Genomic DNA, 20,762 nt, shown 5'->3' with positions numbered 1-20,762 from the left:
AAAATTCATTATTGGGCCTTTAAAAACCCTGCTTTAAATAAGGCATAAAGCCCACAAAATATGAAACTCCCTTGACTTCGCACCAATGGAGTTTCTACACTGCAGTGACAGTGTCAGGGTCAAACAGAAATGAAGAGGCAGAGAGAGATGGGCAGGAAAAAGGTCAAGGTGGTAATTTAATAGAAAAACCCTAGAAACTTTTCTTGCTCTCAGGTATAAAGGACCAATATTAGAAAAACCTATCTGCTTTAGTATCAGGAGGCAGTTACTGTTTTCACTCAGGTTTTTCTGCCTCTTTCTTTTCTTTTCTGTTTGGTTACTGAGAAACTGAAAGAAAATTTGAAGTATTTGTTTTATGTTTTAGCTGTTTTTCTTATCTGTTTAGATTGGATTTTTTTTTTGCCTTTTTTTATGTTGACTTGTTAGTAGCATTAGATTATGTTAGAAATGGCTTAGGTTTTGACACTCAAATTGTAGGTTTTGGTTGTTTTAGTTGTCACTAACGTTGGATTATGTTGGAAATGAGATGAGTTTTGACATTCAAATTGTGGTTTTTAGCTGTTTTAGTCGTTGCTAACGTTGGATTATGTTGGAAATGAGATGGGTTTTAACATTCAAATTTTGGGTTTTATCTGTTTTAGTCGTTACTAACGTTGGATTATGTCGGAAATGAGATGGGTTTTGACATCCAAATTGTGGTTTTTAGCTGTTTTAGTCGTTTCTAAGATTGGATTATGTTGGAAATGAGATGGTTTTTGACATTCAAATTGTAGGTTTTAGCTGTATTGGTCGTTTCTAAGATTGGGTTATGTTGGGAATAATGAACACCCAAAACTTGGAGGTCTCACATGCTTGAGGAAGTTCCCCACTTCAGTCTAGTTCAATAGCTCCAATAGACGAAACAGGGTATGGAAAAAGGTGTCTTCGACAATGATAATGGCCCATTCTGCATAGGCACTACCCAAAGCTTCTGTCTAAACTAAGGCATGCTCGATAGCGAGAAATGATTGCTAACTTTGGATTATGTTGGAAATGAGGTCTTTGTTGACACTCAAATTGTGAGTAAGGCAATTGCTTGTTTTCTAGTGTTTGAATGGTTGTAGTTCCTGATTCATGTGGTATGGTTTTATTTTTTTGATGCTTTGTGTTGTTGTTAGGTGAAAGTTAAGTAGATTTGTAATGGCGATCATGGTTCTCTGTTGGATTAACGTGTACTTGTGTGGGTTCATATTTTTGCATTGTGAAAATGTGCTAAGAAAGCTGCTTTTGAAGCCTAACAATTTTTTTTTTGTTTTTTTTACCTTATGTTCAGATCACCATCTTGAGTAAACATGGCGGATGGATCTGGGAATCCATCGGTTTTCAGGAATATACATGGGCAGTCATCTCTCATTTCAAAGCTTTCCTCAAACTTGCACACCAGGAATTATAACATGACTAGTGGTGCACTCTCTAATGGTTTCCATGGCCATTTGCATCCTGCAATTCAGGGAACTGGTCTGGCACTTGTGCCACATGTTTCCCCAATATTTGCTGAAGCACCATCCGAGAAAGGTGCTAAAGGATTTATGATTGATTTTCTCATGGGAGGAGTGTCAGCTGCTGTTTCAAAGACAGCTGCTGCTCCAATTGAGCGGGTTAAACTCTTGATTCAAAATCAGGATGAAATGATCAAGGCTGGTCGATTATCTGAACCATACAAGGGTATCACTGACTGCTTTGCCAGAACCATCAAGGAGGAGGGCATCCTTGCTCTTTGGAGAGGCAACACTGCTAATGTTATCAGATACTTCCCCACCCAGGTCATTTCACTTCAAAATTTCTTGAGTTTTTTTCTCTCCTTTTTAATAGTTTTAATAGCTGTGCTTGACTGTGGCATTGTGTATATCACTTGACACCTTTGTACACATGAAATACCAGGCCCTGAACTTTGCATTCAAAGATTACTTCAAGAGGTTGTTTAATTTCAAGAAGGAAAGGGATGGCTATTGGAAGTGGTTTGCTGGGAACTTGGCGTCTGGTGGAGCTGCTGGTGCTTCATCTCTTCTATTTGTTTACTCCTTGGATTATGCCCGTACTCGTTTGGCTAATGATGCAAAGGCAGCTAAAAAGGGTGGCGGGAGGCAGTTTAATGGGTTGATTGATGTTTATAAGAAAACCCTCCAGTCCGATGGTGTTGCTGGACTTTATCGTGGATTTAACATATCATGTGTTGGAATTATTGTGTACCGTGGGCTCTACTTTGGAATGTACGATTCTCTTAAGCCTGTGGTTTTGGTTGGTGATTTGCAGGTATGTGCCATGTTTTCTTATTGCATCTCTGTCAATCTCTTTTCTCCCGCTTTCAAGTCTTCTTTCCTGTTAATGGTTTTACACGAAAAATATGGTGTTTGATCACGACCAACTATGTTGGCGGCACAAAATGCAACATGAAATGGACTACTTATCTTGTGGATTTATGCTACCATGTGCTAAGTATTGTACGTGTAAAACTGCTGTCTTGTATTTACCACCGTTTGATCAAACAAAGTCAAATTGAGCTATCTTAATTTTTTTATGTGGGCCTATGTTGATTCTCCTATATTTTATGAAATTTAACATGATCAAATCGTTAATATTGCTTTGTTTGGTCTCTACAGGATAGTTTCTTTGCAAGTTTCATGTTAGGATGGGGAATTACAATAGGTGCGGGGTTGGCCTCTTACCCCATTGATACAGTCCGTAGAAGGATGATGATGACTTCAGGAGAAGCCGTAAAGTATAAGAGCTCGTTGGATGCATTTAAACAGATCATCAAGAATGAAGGACCTAAATCACTCTTCAAGGGTGCTGGTGCAAACATTCTGCGTGCAGTGGCAGGTGCTGGTGTGCTTGCTGGATATGACAAGCTGCAGGTCATTGTCTTTGGCAAGAAATATGGATCTGGCGGCGGCGGCTAATATGATTGGTGATACTGCAGCCATGAAGACGACGATGATGATAAAAGTTAATGCTTTTGTTAGGGTTCTTTTCCCAACTTCGAATATTTTTTCGAGGAATGTTAGTGCTCTCTTGGGATTTCGTATAAAAATATGTAGTCTGGACCATCTTCGATTTTGAGTGTTGTAATTAGTGGTTCAGCTTAAACGATGTTTGTTTGTGTCATGATGAGAATCAGGGGAGTTCAGAGTCTGGGCTGGTTCAGGCAAAAAAATCTAACCAAACTGGAAGCTGTAATTTCTGAAAAATTTAGCCTGGAACAAACTGAAAATCAGTTCAAAACTGGTTTGATTTGGTCTGGTTCGGTTTATTTACTTTAAAAACCAGAAAAACTGATAGCTCTATTAAAGTTACACCAGGAGAAAATTATACCAACAAGAAAATAAAATTTACAGATAACTTAGTCCAGTACAGCAAATCAAACAAGCACCATCACGCTATTTTCTCTTAAATCCAACAATAAATATTAAATAATCACAGAGAACAAAACAACAAACCCAGAAATACAAGATTTCAAATGGTTTATTACTCTGAAATTTTAAATTCAGGATGCAGAGCCTTTACCTTGTAATAGGAACTGCTCCAACTTGTTTTGTTGTGAAAACAAAAAGGTAAATCCTTTAACCCACTCTTTACTTTGTAACGTTGAAGCGCAATATCTAACTTTGCAAGAGAACATCGAGAAAAAAAGACAGAGAAACAAGTCAGAGAGATAGAGAAACGAGTCACAGGAGAAAACGAAAGAGGGTGGGAAAGGGGAGGGACAACAGAAACAATAATCAAAAGAGAAATATTTTAGAATTAGATCAAGTTTTTATTTATACCTTCTTCTTTTTTAAGTCGGTTTAATTAGTTTTAATTTCTTAGAACTAAAACTGAATCGAACAAAGTGGTTTTTCTGGTTTTTAAATCGGTTTCAATGATTTTTTTCTTCCAGTTTGATTTTTTCAGTTTAATTAATTAATTAATTTGTTTTTTTGAACACCTCTAATGGAAATAGTTAGATAATATTCTCACAAATGCGCTTTGTTTTTGGAAGGAAAGTGTCCTGTGGAAATCTATTATGTTTTGCCATCCTTTTACTGAAAAAAGTTATTCAAAGGATGATCGGTGCCTGCTTCAATGCCACTGCTGCAGATTTTGTTGAGCTTCCCCTGGCTGTGTCGCTAGCGTGATCTTGTTTGGGATTGATGCAGAATTTTACTCTTACCAGTTTGTGGTTATGGTCAGCATGATGTTCCAAAAACTTTTGATTCCCATTGGGTAGAAATCTAGGAAGAACCTAGTGCTTATTTAATGGGAAGAATTTCAGTATGGTTCTTGGGCGTGCTGGTCTCGTATAAGATGCAGTTGCAGCAGAAATTTGATGGGAGTTTCTCATTCATTCAATGAATTAGAACGTTTTCAGCGGAGGATTAGGGTTTGGTACTCTTATTTTTTGCAGTCAATTCCTTTGATCGTGTACAGGTTATGGAACTTTCAGCCACAAATTGTTAGTTTATGGAACTTTCAGCCATAAATTGTTAGTATCTACCTTAGCTCTAAATTTAAGGTGGTTCGGTGAGTTAACGCGAGTCATAATTGATTGAAGATTGAAATCAATTTAAATTAAAAAAAAATCTAGTTTGATATAATTAAAAACTCGGTTAGAATCTATTAACTTTTTTTTTTCAAAATAATATTTAATTCATATTTTTTAATAAAATCTTTTTGAAAGTTGACCCTTCTACTTCAAGGGCTTTGCTTAAGAGTAATATCTTAGGCGTCGTTTGTTTGCTGAAAAGTAGTTTTTTTTTTAAAAGTAAATTATTTTTTAATGTTTGGTAGTGTAATGGAAAATAAGTTGGAAAATATTTTCCACTATTTGCTTATGTCATGAAAAATGAGCTGGAAAATAACTTATTAATGTTTTATTTTTTACAAGTTTATTAAAATAATGAGAAACAAATCTTACAAATTAAAAGGTTGAACGAGAATGAAATTGAAAAAAAATATATAATTTCATAAATTATCTCAAATAAAATAAAAAATAATCAAAATAATAGAGATCAAATTTAAAAAATTAAAAATTAAAAGATGAAGAAAGTAAAATAATAATAATTAACATTTCATAAATAATTTCAAATAAAATAAGTAACAATCAAAATAATGAGGATCAAATTTGATAGATAAAAAATTTCAATTAAAAAATAATAAGAGAAAAGCAAATAAAAATTATAAAAATGAGGACCAAAATTAATATAAAAATTAAATTCTAAGGGATAAAATTGAAAAATAAATATTCAAAACAAAATATATATAGCAATAAAAAAATTGAGGATCAAATTTTATATAATCAACAAATAATATGACATTTCTAAATTTTTCATAACTTTCGGAAAGTGTTTTTCGCTCAAACTAAAAGGAAAACACTTTCCTAGAAACCAAGCAAAATTTTTCTTTGACTGGAAAGTGTTTTTCGTTGACCAACTTTTCTAATGGCAAACAAACACATGAAAGTTTGGAAAGTGATTTCCCGAAAACTATTTTCCGGGAAACAAATACAACTTTAGTCGGGTTTTATAACTATAATCATGATATATATATTTTTTAACTAGTGTGTCACACCTGGTAATTTGTATCTGTTTGAAATTACGTCTTACATCAAGATTAATAAAAATTTATATTTTTATGTTTTTGAATTGTTTTAATGTATTAATATAAAAATAATTTTTTTTTAAAAATATATTATTTAATGTATTTTAAACAAAAACATATTAAAAAATAACTATTATCATTATCCTAAAAATCCGCTGATCCCTTAATTTTGAAGGAATTCTACTCTTTTTCTAGCTTCACTTGAAACAACTGCAAAAGCTACATTTAAGGAGGCGAGTCCTTATCGTGCGCATCGTCCTCCGTTTACACCATTTTTGCTGTCTTTTTCCTGCTCCACTTGAAACAACCGCGAAAGCTACTTGGAAGGAGGTGAGTCCATCGTGCGCATTACATCATTTTTTCAATTAGAACTTGTTTTGCAGTGTGGTTGTGGATATTTTTTAAATAACTTTTCATGCTAAAATATATGTTAATGATATTTTTTTATTATTTAAAAATTATTTTTGATATCAGCACATCAAAACGATCCAAAACATACAAACCATATTAAATTTTAACAAAAAAAAATTCAAATTTTTTAAAAACGCGGGTTGAACCGCGTTCCCAACATGCATAGTCTGCAACTAATCTCCATGTTATTCTATAGCATAAGACGTGTCCTAAACCTCCAAAGGACAACATGGACAGCAGGGATTGAGACAAGATGTTTGGTACACTTCGAAATCTTCAAGCTTATCTAGAAATGGCCATGCTTAATTAGGATCATAGGTTATGGTTAACTGTCGCTGTACCGGGTCGTTGTGATACTTTCTTCAGATGCTAGTATCAGCAAAGAAATCAATGTCTTCCATTGGACATGAACAACATGATTAATCATAAGACTGAAAGATGCCTTTGACAAGGAAAGTAACTCCTTGCATAAGCAACCAAGAATACTACCTTAAACCCACGAAAATCAAATGGCTTCGTCTCTGCTTTGTTCTATCAATGGCCGTGCTTTACTTCTCTTGTCTAGCTATCTAGCTGCAAAGCATAACTACCATGGTTATCACCGCCATCGCTCGCACAGCCATTCTCCCACCTCAAACCCGAGGCTTCACCAAGCTTATATTGCCCTCCATGCATGAAAAAGAGTCATCTACGTACTCTGACCCATACAACTTCACCGCCAATTGGGTTGGTCCTGATGTAGGTAGCTATAAAGCAGTATACTGTACATTCGCGCTTGATGATCCCAAAATCAGAGTTGTCGCTGGCAGTGACCTCAACTTTGCTGATATAGCAGGTTTCCTTCCTGATGAATATTTAGGCCTCCTCACTGGCTTAGAACTCATTCATTTGAATAGCAACAGATTTTGTGGTATTATCCCACAAACTCTAACCTTTCACTTCTATATAAGCTTGATCTCGGTAATTAACAACAGATTTGTAGGCACTTTCCCTTCTGGTCTGCTCTCTCTTCCTATGCTAAAATGTCTTGACCATTGTTACAATGAGTTTGAAGGACCATTACCTCAGCTTTTCCAAAAAAAAAAAAAAATCGAAGCGATATCCGTCAATAATAATCGCTTCACTAACGCAATTTCTGCGATCTTAGATGGAACTTAAGCTACTGTATGGTGGTCATTGCCAACAATAACTTTGAGGCTGGCGCTTGTCGCCAAGTATAGCCAACTTTGCAGATACTTTAGAGGAATTGCTGATGAACACAAACTTGACAGGTTGTTTGCCACCAAAAGTTGTGTATCTCTACAAACTGAAGGTGTTAACGCAGTTCCTCCGATCTTAGGTGGAACTTAAGCTACTGTATGGTGGTCATTGCCAACAATAACTTTAAGGCTGGCGCCTGCCACCAAGTATAGCCAACTTTGCAGATACTTTAGAGGAATTGCTGATGAACAACACAAACTTGATAGGTTGTTTGCCACCAGAAGTTGTGTATCTCTACAAACTGAAGGTGTTGGATGTAAGCCAAAACTAGATAGTTGGTCCTATACCATATATCCTGGCAGGACTTACTCATTTGGATCAGATAAATTTAGCACACAATCTAATGACTGGGTTGTATCAAAGGGAATTTGCGTGCTTCTAAATTTGGTTAATTTTACTTTCTCCTATAACTTCTTTTGTGAGAAAGAGGGCATTTGTATGCATCTTACATCTAAAGGCATCAAGTATGACGATCGCCATAATTGTTTGCCAAAGAAACCACTCCAGAGGAGCCAGAAAGACTGCAACGATACCCTCGAGTATCATGTGGACTACTTTCAGCAACACTGTGTAGCCGGTGCTGGAGGTGGTATTGATAAGCAAAAGACAACAACACACAAATAATACAGAATTTTGATGAGTGAAAAAAGCTACAAATATGAACTTTAAATTCACAAGATCGTTCTCTTTAAAATAATAACAATGAAGTATGTCATCTTATAAGTTTACAAAATTTTAAATAAACTAAAAAACGAAAATTTCAAAATATCAAAAATACAAATGGAAGAAACATAAAATTCAAAATTAAGCTAGCAAGAAATCCGAAAACATTTGGAAAATAACAAAATTGCCAAAACTAGAGGTTTGGACGAGATGTTTAATATATAAAGATTTGATGGTCCACAAAGTGACATGCTTGTGGCTTTAGGGAAAATAGCCTCTAGAAACTCTTGTAAATTTTTTAGTCCGATTCAACAATCGGATCAAAAGTTACGGTCATTTTGAGTCACTATTTTAGTATGGCATGACTAGACCTCCCCTTGAACCTAAACATGTTCCATTGATCTATAAATATATCTGCTAGGCCATTCATATAATTTGTCAGGGGCAAATCTTTATCTAATTATGGTAAATTCATACCTGACTTCTTATAATCATCAATTATCGAAAGCCCGACTACATCAAGTATTTCTCCTACACTAGTGTATGCTACAACACCTTTTTATTTATAAACTCAAAGAGCTTCAATGGAAAAACGTTACTTATTTCAATGGAGAATTTTCATTGTATAGAAAGAGTACAGGTTGTATAAGTTAATTATTGGCATTTAGATCAACACAACTACCATATACAAAAATATCAACTTAAAGCTAGTATATCCTAATTAAAGAAAAGATTTAAAACAAATAAATTAGTTGTCAAAACTTTATAAGATATATAATCTACTAATTTTAAATGTTTGGCTAATAGAGAAAAACTTTCCTTTGACATCTCCTTTAAATTGATGTTGGTAGGTCTTCAAGCATCAATTTGCTAACAAAGAAATGATGGCACTAATGTGTCATGGATTTGGTGAAGATATTTGTAATATATAGAATGGAAAAGATGTGTGGAAAAGTAATAACTTAATGGTCAAATGCCTCCCAAATAAAGTGGTAGTCTTCATGCGCTCATGGTAGACTGGGTTGATAATAATTTTAATGGTGCGTTGTCAGTGGAGTAGGGTGAACCCAAAAGAAACCAAACTTTATGAGGAGACCACACAACCAAATGATCTTGGAATAAGTAATAAACATGGCATGGTACATGGCCTCAGTGGATGATTTAAATACACAATCCTGCTTCTTATATTTTCAAGAAACAAACACCATATGATGGTGGATTTCCTTGTGTCCGGGTAGCCTACCCAATTAGCATCATAGTTGGTTTGTAATTAGAGTGAAGAACCAGTAGGGAAGAATAAGCTACAACTAAGTATGCCAAAGATGTATTGAATGATAAGGTGGATAACAATGAGGAAGAGATGTTGAGGGGCTTGCATGAGCTTGCTGACAATATGGACAACATATGAGATGTCAAGTCGGGTGATGGTTAGGTAGATAAGACTACCAAATAATATCCTATAAAGAATGGGATCCTCAAGAAGCCCTCCTTCGTCACATTGATATTTTATATTTTTCATGAGGGTGTCAATATAATGGTATTTGTGAGTCATGGTAATTGAACTAAATCCTGAATATACTTGTTTTGATTAAAAAATAATACCTCGAGACCGACAATGCACCTCTAAACCCAAGAAATAGGTGAGCTGCCCAAGGTCTTTCATGTGGAAAGTAGAATTCAACAATTTTTGAATCTTAGAAATGGTCACCATATCAGGACTAGTGACAATGATGTTATTTGCATAAACAAGGAGGATGACTATCTTATTAGGTGTCTTATATAGAAAAGGAAAATAGCCATATTGACTTTGAGTTAATAAAAAGACAAGGAGAGTGGTTTGAGATTTTTCAAACCATGCTTTTAATGTCTACTTCAAACCATACAAAGAATGATTTAGTTTGCAAATATCAACATGTGTTGAAATAAACATACTAGAAAGAAGTTTTATATAAGCTTTCTCCTTGAGATCACCATGTAAAAATGTATTATTAACATCTATTTGATGTAAAGACCAAGATTGATAGACAACAAGGGTTATGATTATATGCACGATGGCCATCTTAACGATCAATATAAATGTCTCATTATAGTCTAGGTCATACTTTTGCCTATTGCCAAGATCCACTAACTGAACCTTGTAACGATCATAACTATTAGAATGAAAGCTTAATAAAAAACACCCACTTACTCTCAATAAGTTTCATAGAAGGGGGGCACAGAACAACATCCTGTTTGTGGTTATCTTCAAGTGCTAGAAGTTTTGTTTCAATAGCTTTCCACTAACACTCATGCACCATGACATGTTTATAACTTAAAAGAATATGAATAAAAGACAAGGTAGCTGTAAAAGATAAAGGAATGTCAAAACCAAAACTATATAGGGGTCTATGGATCTTAGTATTGTGTTTGAAAAGAACTAGTAATGTTGTTGGAACAAGATCAATAATTAAGGGATGAGTTGGAGAATGATCGAGAGGTGTTGGAATTTGAGTGAATAGGCAGTGAGGTCATCTCTAGTACACTAAGAGAGGTTTAAGAGTTATCAAATTTGTAAGATGGTTAGTGAGTAAAGGAGGAATAAAAAATGAAAGGGAAATACGATGGTGGTGAGTGGTAAAAAATATACTAGTTTTATAGAAAGATTACATTTCTAGAAACCCAAATATGATGTAAATTTGGATCATAACAAAGAAAACCTTTATGGTGTATAGAATATCCTAGAAAGATATATTTGGTAGACTAAGTTGTGAATTTTGTGCGTTTATGTATGGAAAGGTGAATATAACACATACAACCAAAAGTAAGAAGTTAGAATAATTCGAAGTATGACCAAATAATAAAGTGAAATGAGACTCATGGTGCAATGAGGGAGAAGGAAATCTATTTATAAAATGGATAATAGTGGAGTGAGCTTCATACTAGATCCGAGATGGCATATATGACTCTAATAAGAGAGTGCAAACAACATCAAAAAGGTGAGGGTTCTTTTTTTTAGCCACCTCAGTTTACTGGGGGGTTGAAGGACAAGACAATTGAAAGATTATACAATGTGTTTGTAGAAATTCTTAAAACAAATTAGGCATGTACTCACCTCTATTGTAAGGGTGTAGGGTTTTTATGTTGGCAGAAAATCATTGTCAACTAACTAGCCGACTTAAACAAGACTACTAGTAAGGTTAAGAGAGATAAAGACATTAATTAAAGAAGGAGAAACATCATTGATTGTTATAATAGGTACAAAATTGCCATTAATAGTAAGAATATTGAGATTATAAAAACATACGTGCACATAAGTAAGAGATTTAACAATGTTTATCATATGATTGGAAGCCACAAAATCAAAATACTAAGGAGAAGATGCAGAAAAATATTTATCTAAAAGTCTTAAATCAATAAATACATAAATAATCAGATCATTTCAGCGGTCATAAATTAAACAAAACTAGAAGCATTTTCTGTCATGGATGTTGTAACCACAAATCCATTAACATGAAAAGAGTCAATTGAGGCTGTATATGTCATTTTAAATTTCTTTGGAGGTTGGGTAAGACATTCCTTGATAATATGACTATTATTTTTTCAGTAGTTATAGAATGTTTTAGAACAATTTAAAGCAAAATGACCAAATCTTTTGCAACAAAAGCATTGGAAAATACTCATGTCTCAGCCTTTTGGCTTGTCTTGTACTGTATAAGTCATGTGAACAAAATAAGAGATCGAGCTATGTTGCTCCATAGTGGTTTGATTGAGGAAGCATTTCTCTTCATAAAAAAAACTCATTGAGGCATGTATTTAAGGAAGGGATAAGCTCTTAATTCATAAGATTAGAACGAGTGACTTCAAATTTAGATCTTAATTCATAAGAAACTAGTCTTTCTTAGTAGTTTTATAGACACATTAAATTATACTTGACCCAAAGACTCGTGAAGTTAGAGTAAAAAATCAGAGATAAAGAGATTGCCTAGTGAAGTATGGCCAATTCAAGTTCAAGCTAAAAATGTTGGGCGGTGTTGTGCTAACTGTACAACTTCTTCAGGTAAATCCACATTTCAGCAATAATTTTAAAGGGTATGAGGTTCAAGACGTGTTGGGTTTTATAGACCCAAGAATCCATGCAACAACTTAGGCATCCTTAACTTCCTACTTAGCGTACATGTCTTGATCTTTGTCTGTCTTTGTGAGGAGTAGGGTTGTTGACATCAACATGGCCTCACAAACCATTTGCTTTGATAAAAACCTTGATGTGGAATTCCCAGGCTAAGTAATTTTTGTCATTCAACCAAATCAAGAAAGTATCAGACTTGTCTGCTGATATGATGTCAAGAGAACTAATAAAGAATAATAAAAGATGAAGAATTGAACTAGGTTTGAGAGCAAGAGACACTTGATGATTTAGAATTGTGGCATTGATACCATGATAAACTTGGAGAGCTTTGAAGAAAAAACCTTCCTTCTCTCTCGGTATAGAATTTTCATTACATAGAAATAGCACAAGCTGTACAAGTTGGTTTTAAACCTTTAGAAGCAAAACTATCATACAAAAATGTCTATTATTCATCTACAACTATTATATTCTAATTAAAGCAAAAACCATTGAGAAACCATATGGTCTCTTCAAAAGTCTTGTAAATAAAGTACAGAAAAAGGATTGACTTGATTGTGTCCATTTGATCCATCATTTCATGCCAACATGAACAATGTTTAGAAATTTCCTGCTTGATTACCAAAAAACTTGTATCCGGATAAAAATTATCAGGGCAGACACGTTCATTTACCTAAATAAACTGATTCATATAACCAGAGAAAAAAAATCGACAACAATTCTTTATCAGGGGAAATCAGTCGTTTTGCCTTCCTATTGCCAATTTCATGATTCATATAAATGCTACAAGGGTTAATTTATTTGCAAGAGAGCAAAAAATCTTGTGTGCCAATTATAGAATTGAAAATAATTTGCATTTGTGAAATTTCTGCGTACTGATAACATTATACGATTAACAAAAGGTGGTGTCAAATACAAAGTGTGGCAGCATCAGGTAACGTCGGCATTGCTTATGGCTCTATATCAGGTATCTTCTGAAGCTGTATCAGGCGTAATATCGGCTTTTCCCAACCTGAAATAAAACAGAAATAAAATAAATACAAAAGATATATCAAAAACAGGATCCAAAATACAGCTCAATCATAATTTCAGAAAAAAAATGGAATGATGCAATAGGGAATCAGAAATGTTTAGTAAATGCAAGTTTTTGCATCAGCTCATTACCAGAATCAACAAGTTGGGCAATGTCAATCAATCCTAAGTAATATAAACAAGAGTGTACTAATATCCCTAGGCTGGTGGTAGTGGACGCCGGCAAGTTGGACATTCCATCTTGATATCCATCCACCTTTGTAGACAACCAGAATGAAAGAAATGATCACATGGAGTTACCTGCCAGAGATTTGCAATTTAGTGGCTTAGGTGCAGGTGCCAACAAAGTAAAGGAAGGGTGGAAGAAAAAAGAAAATCCTGGTATGTACCATGCAATCATTAGAACGATGAGTGAGATCAATGGAAGTCATGCAGATGACACAGTCTGTAGCATGATTTGCATCCTTATCAAACCTTCTATAGTAGCAATATTTCTCAGGTAGGATCTGCAAACAAGCGTAGTAAAGTGATGTAAAGCAGTCACAGCATGCTTTATGTGAAAAGAAAAAGATGACATATTTGTGACTGTTAACTGCCCCTTGGTCAGCATAGGTCTGCATGGCTGTTTAACCAAGGTAATTTACCAACTTAACACAGCAATCAGTGTGTCATAAATTATTGGAAACTGGGAAAAGAAAAAAAAAGGGTTTGGGTGGGAAAAAGGAGAGAAAAAACTGCACCAACCTGTCGAGGAATGAAACACCGAGACCCAAGATAGTGTTGAAGAAGAAGAATTGATGCTTGCAATCCAATGAATATACTCAAACATATACACCAAGTCTTGTCAGGCTCAATGCGCATAAAGTTGTAAGGACATCCAAATATATACAATGGGATTGCTAGACGAGTAACAGTCATGCCTAAGATGTAATGAGGATGCAAAGGTTTTCTTGAGTCACGAATAACATTGGTAATTATTTGAGGTATCCAAAAGGAGTACATCAAGAGAAGAATGGGTCGAAGATAATTATGGAACTCGTACATAAACAGAATGCCTCCCAACAGGATCCCATCTGCAAATAATTGTAGCAGTTAGATCCAACTGCACCAGACATAAAAGAAGGAATTTTATATTTTAACGCAAGTAGTTGAATCCATAATAAGCCAATTGATGATCGCAAGCATGTGGCAAAGAATTCAGGAGATCAAGAGATGAATATTTTGAAAATTTCTAGCTGGTTACTCATTCAAAGGAGTAACTGAAAGCAAGAAACATGCTAGAGTATTTAATCAACACCAGATCATTTCCAATGAATCCTAGAGATATAATTTGACCTACAGATTGATTTCCAAAAGAGTACTTACAGAAACGACTGTATAGAACTGATAGCTCACGCCTCATTGTCTCCCAACCTTCACCACTATTCATAGGCCTGCTTGCCTTCCATATAGCAAGAAGATATCTCATCTCAAAAATTGAGAAGACTACAAACTTGAAAAATGCGGCAGTTGCAAAAGCATTAAACAAGGATTCTGCGGAGGAAAGTGCAAAAGTATTTGCTTAACAGAGACAGAGAACAAGCCAGTGCTTAACAACACTGTGCAGTAGGCGCACAAATTAAATTTCACAGTGTACAACAAGAATAGAGTTACACTGATTCGGTATGATAAGCATATGCATGAAAAAAAAAGGGCACAATTCATGCACAACGAGACAGAAGAATACTAATTAAGAAAAGTAAAACCACTGGTATAATTTAATTTTGAAATGACATGAGTAACTTAGGCCAGGTTGCTGGTTGTGAGTTTTTTCAAATGATACCTACTAGTATACTTTAATTTTGAAATTTGAAAGGTTGGAGAACTAATTGTTGTATCAGAAGTGAACACAAATTGGGCAGTTCTTCTACCACTCAAGTAGTCTGATGGTTTCCAAGAGAGTCAATGCAGAGAATTGAAAAACTTGTCCATTTTGTAGTTTGCAAATGATTTTGCCAGCAAATGGAAAATACCCATCAAGTATCGCTACATGATAAAATTAAAATATAGGTAGATCACCAGACAAATGGAATCCTTACAAATTTTTGTGTTCACAAAGTGTAGAGATATTTTTTTCTGAAATATATCCACTGCGAATCTAAATTCCTAATCATGCCTTTACTTAAACAGATCTATTTTTCAAATAATTGCAATAAGCTTCCTGCAAAACATAATATACAAATTCCATTGCATCTGAAAGCAAAACCAATCTAGTAAACTGCATAAACTGGAATTTTACTTACCAACTAGTATTCCTGCTGTTAGGTGTAGAAGACAAAGATAAGCATCCATGATGGCTTGCTGCCCGATCATTAAAATCGAAACTTTGGCAGCTCCCTGATAAGAGGCACATCAAAACCATTATCAACCACTAAATGCTAAGGATAATCAAAAGAAAACATTGATTGAAATGGATGTCTAAAGTAAAATGTCTTACTGATTGAGTGTTGCCATGTTCCATTTGCCGAATCAACAAAAGAACTTGAAGGAACGAGACCTGATGCAAAATGTTAAGGAATCCCCCCAAATCTAGCTAATGGAACATTAGGATGAATCAACAAGATTGATGATATATAACATATAAAGGATACAAAGGTGACCATCAAGGTATAGTTCACTGCTTTGTTATAGTAGACCTCAATGTTCACAGAAGTAGCATTTAGTAGTAAAGGTGAGAAGCATTCCCCTTCATCGTCTGTGGCAGGACTCTCCATTATTCCTTCAATATGGAAACGGTCACGATCTCCATCTACAAGAGAGGTCAGAGATTTTAGTAAACAAGACACATGATTTTTATTATAATACTTTATTATCCAAAAGTCTGTAATATCAAGTAGAATGGTTGAAACCAGACAAAAAATTGCTCCAGATACCATAAATATGACCGATCAATTAAATTAGATTTTCTCAATACTTCATGGAGAATAATAGGTAAAAATTTCTTCTCCACTAGCTCAAAATGAGAATGATTTGTACAAGGCATTGTTTCCAAATTATCAAGAATAAGTCCTGGCGATGTTACAATATCAACACCAACCTCTACACATAAAGGAAATAATTCATAGATATTTCGAAATTTATTTGGGAACAACACAAGGATATTAAGTTAAAAGAAAAAAATCATAAAGCTGGGAGAACTCAGGTACCACTTTGGGCAGATGACAAGCGTGTAATTTGGGCTGCAATTTCAATACTACAATGCTTCTCCATGTCATATATTGGTGCTGCAATATCATGAGGTAAAATTTACAAAACTTCTATGTTAGCTTAAACTTGAAAAGGCAAAGTGAGGTACAGAACATTACAATTTTTCCTTCTCCATATTTTATCTCGGGGAGAATCTTGGAACACCTGAGATGAAAATACTCCAAGCTGTTCAAACAAAGTAGCAAACACAGGCTAGAAGTTAGACCTCAGAGAATCCATCAACAATAGAAGATTATATAGAAAGATGACACTTTCTTTTTCCTGCTCAATGTATATATCCTTATTGCAAGACTTGTCAACCTGTGGCCAAGCTTAAGAGGATCTAACTGGAACCATGTGAAGCATTAAGAACTACCAGTCCCAAACAGCATACAGTTTTCAAAACCATCACAAGCATGCATCCCCACTCCCACCCCCTCCCCATACTTTATGAATAATATCAAACTGTGCAAAGTAATAATACGAGTTCCTTCTGAGGCCAAAAAAATCAGCCAGTCAAGTAATGAATCTACAACTTTACAGATATTAAACATACCACTGCTTATGTGCCTATCCTTAAGGTACTCTAAAAGTTCACATAAGAAACGAATAGGCAGCAAATAACCAAACAGCAAAAACTTAAGGCAATATAAAAAAGATGACAAGCTGAGCTGCAGACAAATGCTATACAATCAATATAAATAACAAATATATCACACAAAAGCTGAGTGGGAAGGGTTACCAGATGATATGGGTTAGATAAGATATATTCTTCTTCTTGGCTCAATTCTCCCTCTTTACCACTGTCATAGTGCATTAAAAGAAAACTATTAGAGCTAAAATGCAACAGACAAACCAACTCATGACATCTATCAACTCAAAAAATGATGCGAGTAAACAAAAAAAAATGAAATTACAGTTCTGTATCTCCAGAAACAAGGACAGAGAAGAAGATGATAAATTTTATCATCAATTGTAATTTTTAATGTAGTGTTGAACAAAGCATGTGCAACTTGCATGCCCTTCAACTGTAATAAGCAGTGACATAAAGGAAATTTTACACTTCTTACTACACAAGCATCCCTCTTACTAACCACTAGACAGTCCATACATGGGAAGAACAGGGAAAAAAACATTTTCTAATGTTGTTAGATATTTACCTGTTAGTTACCATTCGAAGTTGTCTAAAAGGCCATATATAAACACCTTCTACCCTTATTTGAGCACCACCAACATTGTGTTCATTGTTGAACACATCATGGAAAATTATTACACCCTGTTGTCAACACCACAAGCAACAAAATATAAAAGTTTTCTTTCTTAAAGCCATGACCATACCTTGAAGAACCAAAAACATTTGAATCAATCAAGAATTTTTCTTCCCAGGAGTGAAAATACGAGAATTTAAACCCTAGCTGGGAAAAAAAATAAACCCTCACCTGAACATAATGTACACCATTTATCTTCGTTGGTCTGCTGAATAATTCAATGACAGAATCACCATTAGATTTCCCAAGATCCGGGAACTTGGAAGAGCTATTTGTAGAATCGAGAAATTTCCATGACCCTAGAATTCACATGTCCAAAACATGTTCACTGAGATAGCATAGAAGACCTAAACCAATTGAGTGTGCATTGCTGAACAGGATAAATATATTTATGAAACTAACCAAGTTAACTTATAATTTTGTGAATGCATCATGAAGGAAAAAACAGTCAATTACTTTTCTGCAAGTTCTACATCAATGAATGCAAATAATTTTCAAAAGTATGTGAGTGCATGAGTCACTGAAGACAAACCTCGGTAAGTTCCCGTTATGTTCCACATAGAAAATGGACCCAAATCATTTTCATCTTTTCTAATAAATAACCACTGTGAGAAGCAAAAACATTGACAAGAAAAAAATTAGGACCAATTATAGTCATAATATAAAATAATTGCATTTCAGCATCCTTGGCAATCAAATTGAGCTAAATTTCATGCTAAGTAATAAATTCTACTCAATGAATTACTGAGACATCAAGTGCCAATCCTACTCACGCAACATGACCTTAGTTCTTATTTACCATCTTTCACTGTGAAAAACTCATTGGTTTTTGATGATCAACACTACAACATTACATTATAAGCTATCAAACATGTCACTTCCTGTTTTCACTGCCTTAGATCATTTTCAAGGATACACTAACACAAACACCTAAATGCAGCACAATAGAATTCACAAGTCAAACCCCATCAAAACTACACGTCAAGAAAGCAATTGAGCTAACTTCGACAAAGCTAAACACAAATATCATCACTCAATCTCATTGAAAATCCCATGAAAGCAAAAGCAACAACAAACTTCACCAATCAGAGTTACATTCTTTAGAATCCAAATTCACATTCTTGCTAACAAACTCCAATCAAAATCAAAATCCAACCCACAATCAATCAAAAACAAAAACATCAAATTCCAATACAAACCTCATCGCCCCATGACTGAGCACGCTCTCTCAATGGCCTTAACCCCACCACAGGCTGTAACAAACCCAAAAACACAAACCATAACCAAAAAACAATCCAAACCACAAACCCTAACCCTCTCCTCCACGAAAATCCCTCTGAATTAACCATATCAAAAAACCCAAAAACCATCAACTCCAATTAAGTTCAAAGACTGAAACTTTCTCCACAAAATGACTCTTAGTCACAAAACGAAAACAACCCATGAGTGTAAAACAAACAAGATAAAAAGGGTTTGCTTCAAATGGAGTCAAACCCCCATTTTTGTAGAGAAGTACTAACAAACAACCTGAACAAGAAAGTGAGAGCTCAACAACTTAAATAAAACTTCTGAAATTAATAAAAAATTAATCCCTCAAACAGTAAAATACTAACTCCTCTAATTAATTAAACAAACGCACACCAAACAATACTTAGCAGCCCTTCACCAGTTAAAAACCATGTAAGACTGATAAAGATGCGATCATTAAGAAACAAAGATGAAGATTTTCGTAAATGTTGACATGTCAATTTCTTGTGTTTTGTTTTGGTAAAATGGAGGTCAAGAGAAAAGGTTGAAGGCTCTGTGTTCTGTTTGATTTCTGGTCGGGCTACGCGTGAAAATGGGAGGTGAGAATCACGCTCTTACCACATCGGGGTTAACATGAGAAATTTTATTGTGTATCAATCTAGCCGCATCCAATAAGGCAATAAGTTAGTTTGTATCATTATTATAAATTATAAAAGACTCTATAAGGTACCGTAATGTAATTCTACAATATAATTATTATTTTGCCTTTTTTAATACAATTTTTTTTGCCCAGCTAGCGGGATAAAATGGTGTTTTTTGAGATTCAAAAGTTATTTTCAAATTAATTACGGATAATTTATTAGTTTTTTTTCGTATGATTTTTTTTATATACTCTATTTAGATAAAGAGCAAATTAATATTTTTTATAAATAAAAAAATAATCATAAAGAAAAAGTTATTGGTGTTTGCGTCACATGTGTCAATGATTGGACGTCACTCATGCCTTTTAAGCAGCGCGTTTAACATCGTACGACGACCAAAATTTCTCTACTATCGTGTTGTTAGATAAAGGTGTAGCTGTTAGAGCATTGTGTGTTGCTCAAATCACGACAGTGTAATAACGATTGAGTTTTTCTCCTTCTCTATTTGTTCTCTTCTTTTCTTAGAATTCATGTTAGGTCAGTTAGATCAGAATTCTCCTTCCATTTATTTTGTCTTTCAATTATGCTCTTTTTTCTTTCTTTTGATTGATTTTTATTTGTTTTGGATTCCTTTTTAGATTATTTTTTAAAATTTTATCCATTTCCATTTGATTTTGTTTTGTTTTTATATCAAATATGGCATTCATTCTTTTTATTGTTGTTTTTTTATTCTTTTCTTGATTTTTTTTTTCTTTCAATTTTGTCTCTCAACATTTTATTTCATTTCTTTTTTGTTTCTAGATTTATTTATCATTCTTTTAATTACTCTTTTTTATCCTTTTCTTAAAACATTTTATTTTATTTGTTTTTTATATAATTTTGGTCTTCATTCTTTTAATTGCTCTGTTTTATCCCTTTTCTAATTTGTTTTTTCTTTCAATTTTATCCCTCAATATTTTATTTCATTTATTTTTTTTAATTTTGATCCTCATTCTTTTAATTGCTCCTTTTTATTTTATTTCTTGATTAAGTGTTTTATTATTTTCTTTTATTAGTTTTTATACTAGTTTTGAGCCTCATTGTTTTAATTACTATTTGTTTTCTTTTTTTATAGTTAAGAATTTTGTTCAAGTTATTTTTTTTATTTTACAGGGCTATCTCAGTCTTATAATCAGGGTTGCTGAATCAAGTTGTTGTTTTTTCAAGCATTGAAATTTCAAAATCAACTCTTATGAATTAAATATAGTCATTTCTTTTAAAATTTTAATATGATATTTGATGAGTCATAAAATTTAA

At 34.0% G+C, this 20,762-nt stretch overlaps 3 protein-coding genes across 5 annotated transcripts; 2 read left to right on the top strand and 1 right to left on the bottom strand.

Annotated features, from left to right (window-relative positions):
- Positions 1-73: 73 nt before the first annotated feature.
- LOC133671398 (ADP,ATP carrier protein 3, mitochondrial-like) lies at positions 74-3,171 on the top strand. 3 transcript variants are annotated; one of them, XM_062092161.1, is made up of 4 exons: positions 74-213; positions 1,313-1,802; positions 1,921-2,292; positions 2,640-3,171. In XM_062092161.1, exons 2-4 carry the CDS (start codon positions 1,332-1,334, stop codon positions 2,937-2,939), a joined length of 1,143 nt encoding a protein of 380 aa, XP_061948145.1. In that variant the 5' UTR covers positions 74-213; positions 1,313-1,331; the 3' UTR covers positions 2,940-3,171. The 3 variants fall into 3 exon arrangements, with proteins under 3 accessions (XP_061948145.1, XP_061948144.1, XP_061948146.1); XM_062092160.1 differs by having other exon boundaries at positions 82-282; XM_062092162.1 differs by having other exon boundaries at positions 94-171.
- A 3,361-nt stretch (positions 3,172-6,532) lies between these two features.
- LOC133670580 (pollen-specific leucine-rich repeat extensin-like protein 1) lies at positions 6,533-7,499 on the top strand. The gene has a single exon (XM_062091102.1). It carries the CDS (start codon positions 6,619-6,621, stop codon positions 7,183-7,185), a length of 567 nt encoding a protein of 188 aa, XP_061947086.1. The 5' UTR covers positions 6,533-6,618; the 3' UTR covers positions 7,186-7,499.
- A 5,385-nt stretch (positions 7,500-12,884) lies between these two features.
- On the bottom strand, positions 12,885-19,441 carry LOC133671395 (transmembrane E3 ubiquitin-protein ligase FLY2-like). The gene is made up of 15 exons (XM_062092157.1): positions 18,777-19,441; positions 18,110-18,182; positions 17,749-17,876; positions 17,470-17,585; positions 17,052-17,112; positions 16,429-16,495; positions 16,270-16,347; positions 15,715-15,872; positions 15,561-15,620; positions 15,367-15,460; positions 14,450-14,617; positions 13,829-14,157; positions 13,474-13,590; positions 13,217-13,384; positions 12,885-13,064 (listed from the first exon to the last, which is right to left on the bottom strand). The coding sequence occupies exons 1-14, from the start codon at positions 18,945-18,947 to the stop codon at positions 13,283-13,285; spliced, it is 1,722 nt and encodes a 573-aa protein (XP_061948141.1). The 5' UTR covers positions 18,948-19,441; the 3' UTR covers positions 12,885-13,064; positions 13,217-13,282.
- Between the last annotated feature and the right edge of the window lie 1,321 nt (positions 19,442-20,762).

Source organism: Populus nigra, chromosome 13, assembly GCF_951802175.1.
Source record: "Populus nigra chromosome 13, ddPopNigr1.1, whole genome shotgun sequence".
Classification (NCBI taxonomy): Eukaryota; Viridiplantae; Streptophyta; class Magnoliopsida; order Malpighiales; family Salicaceae; genus Populus; species Populus nigra.
The sequence above is the reverse complement of the archived record's forward strand: the minus strand, read 5'-3'. Positions and strand labels throughout refer to the sequence as shown.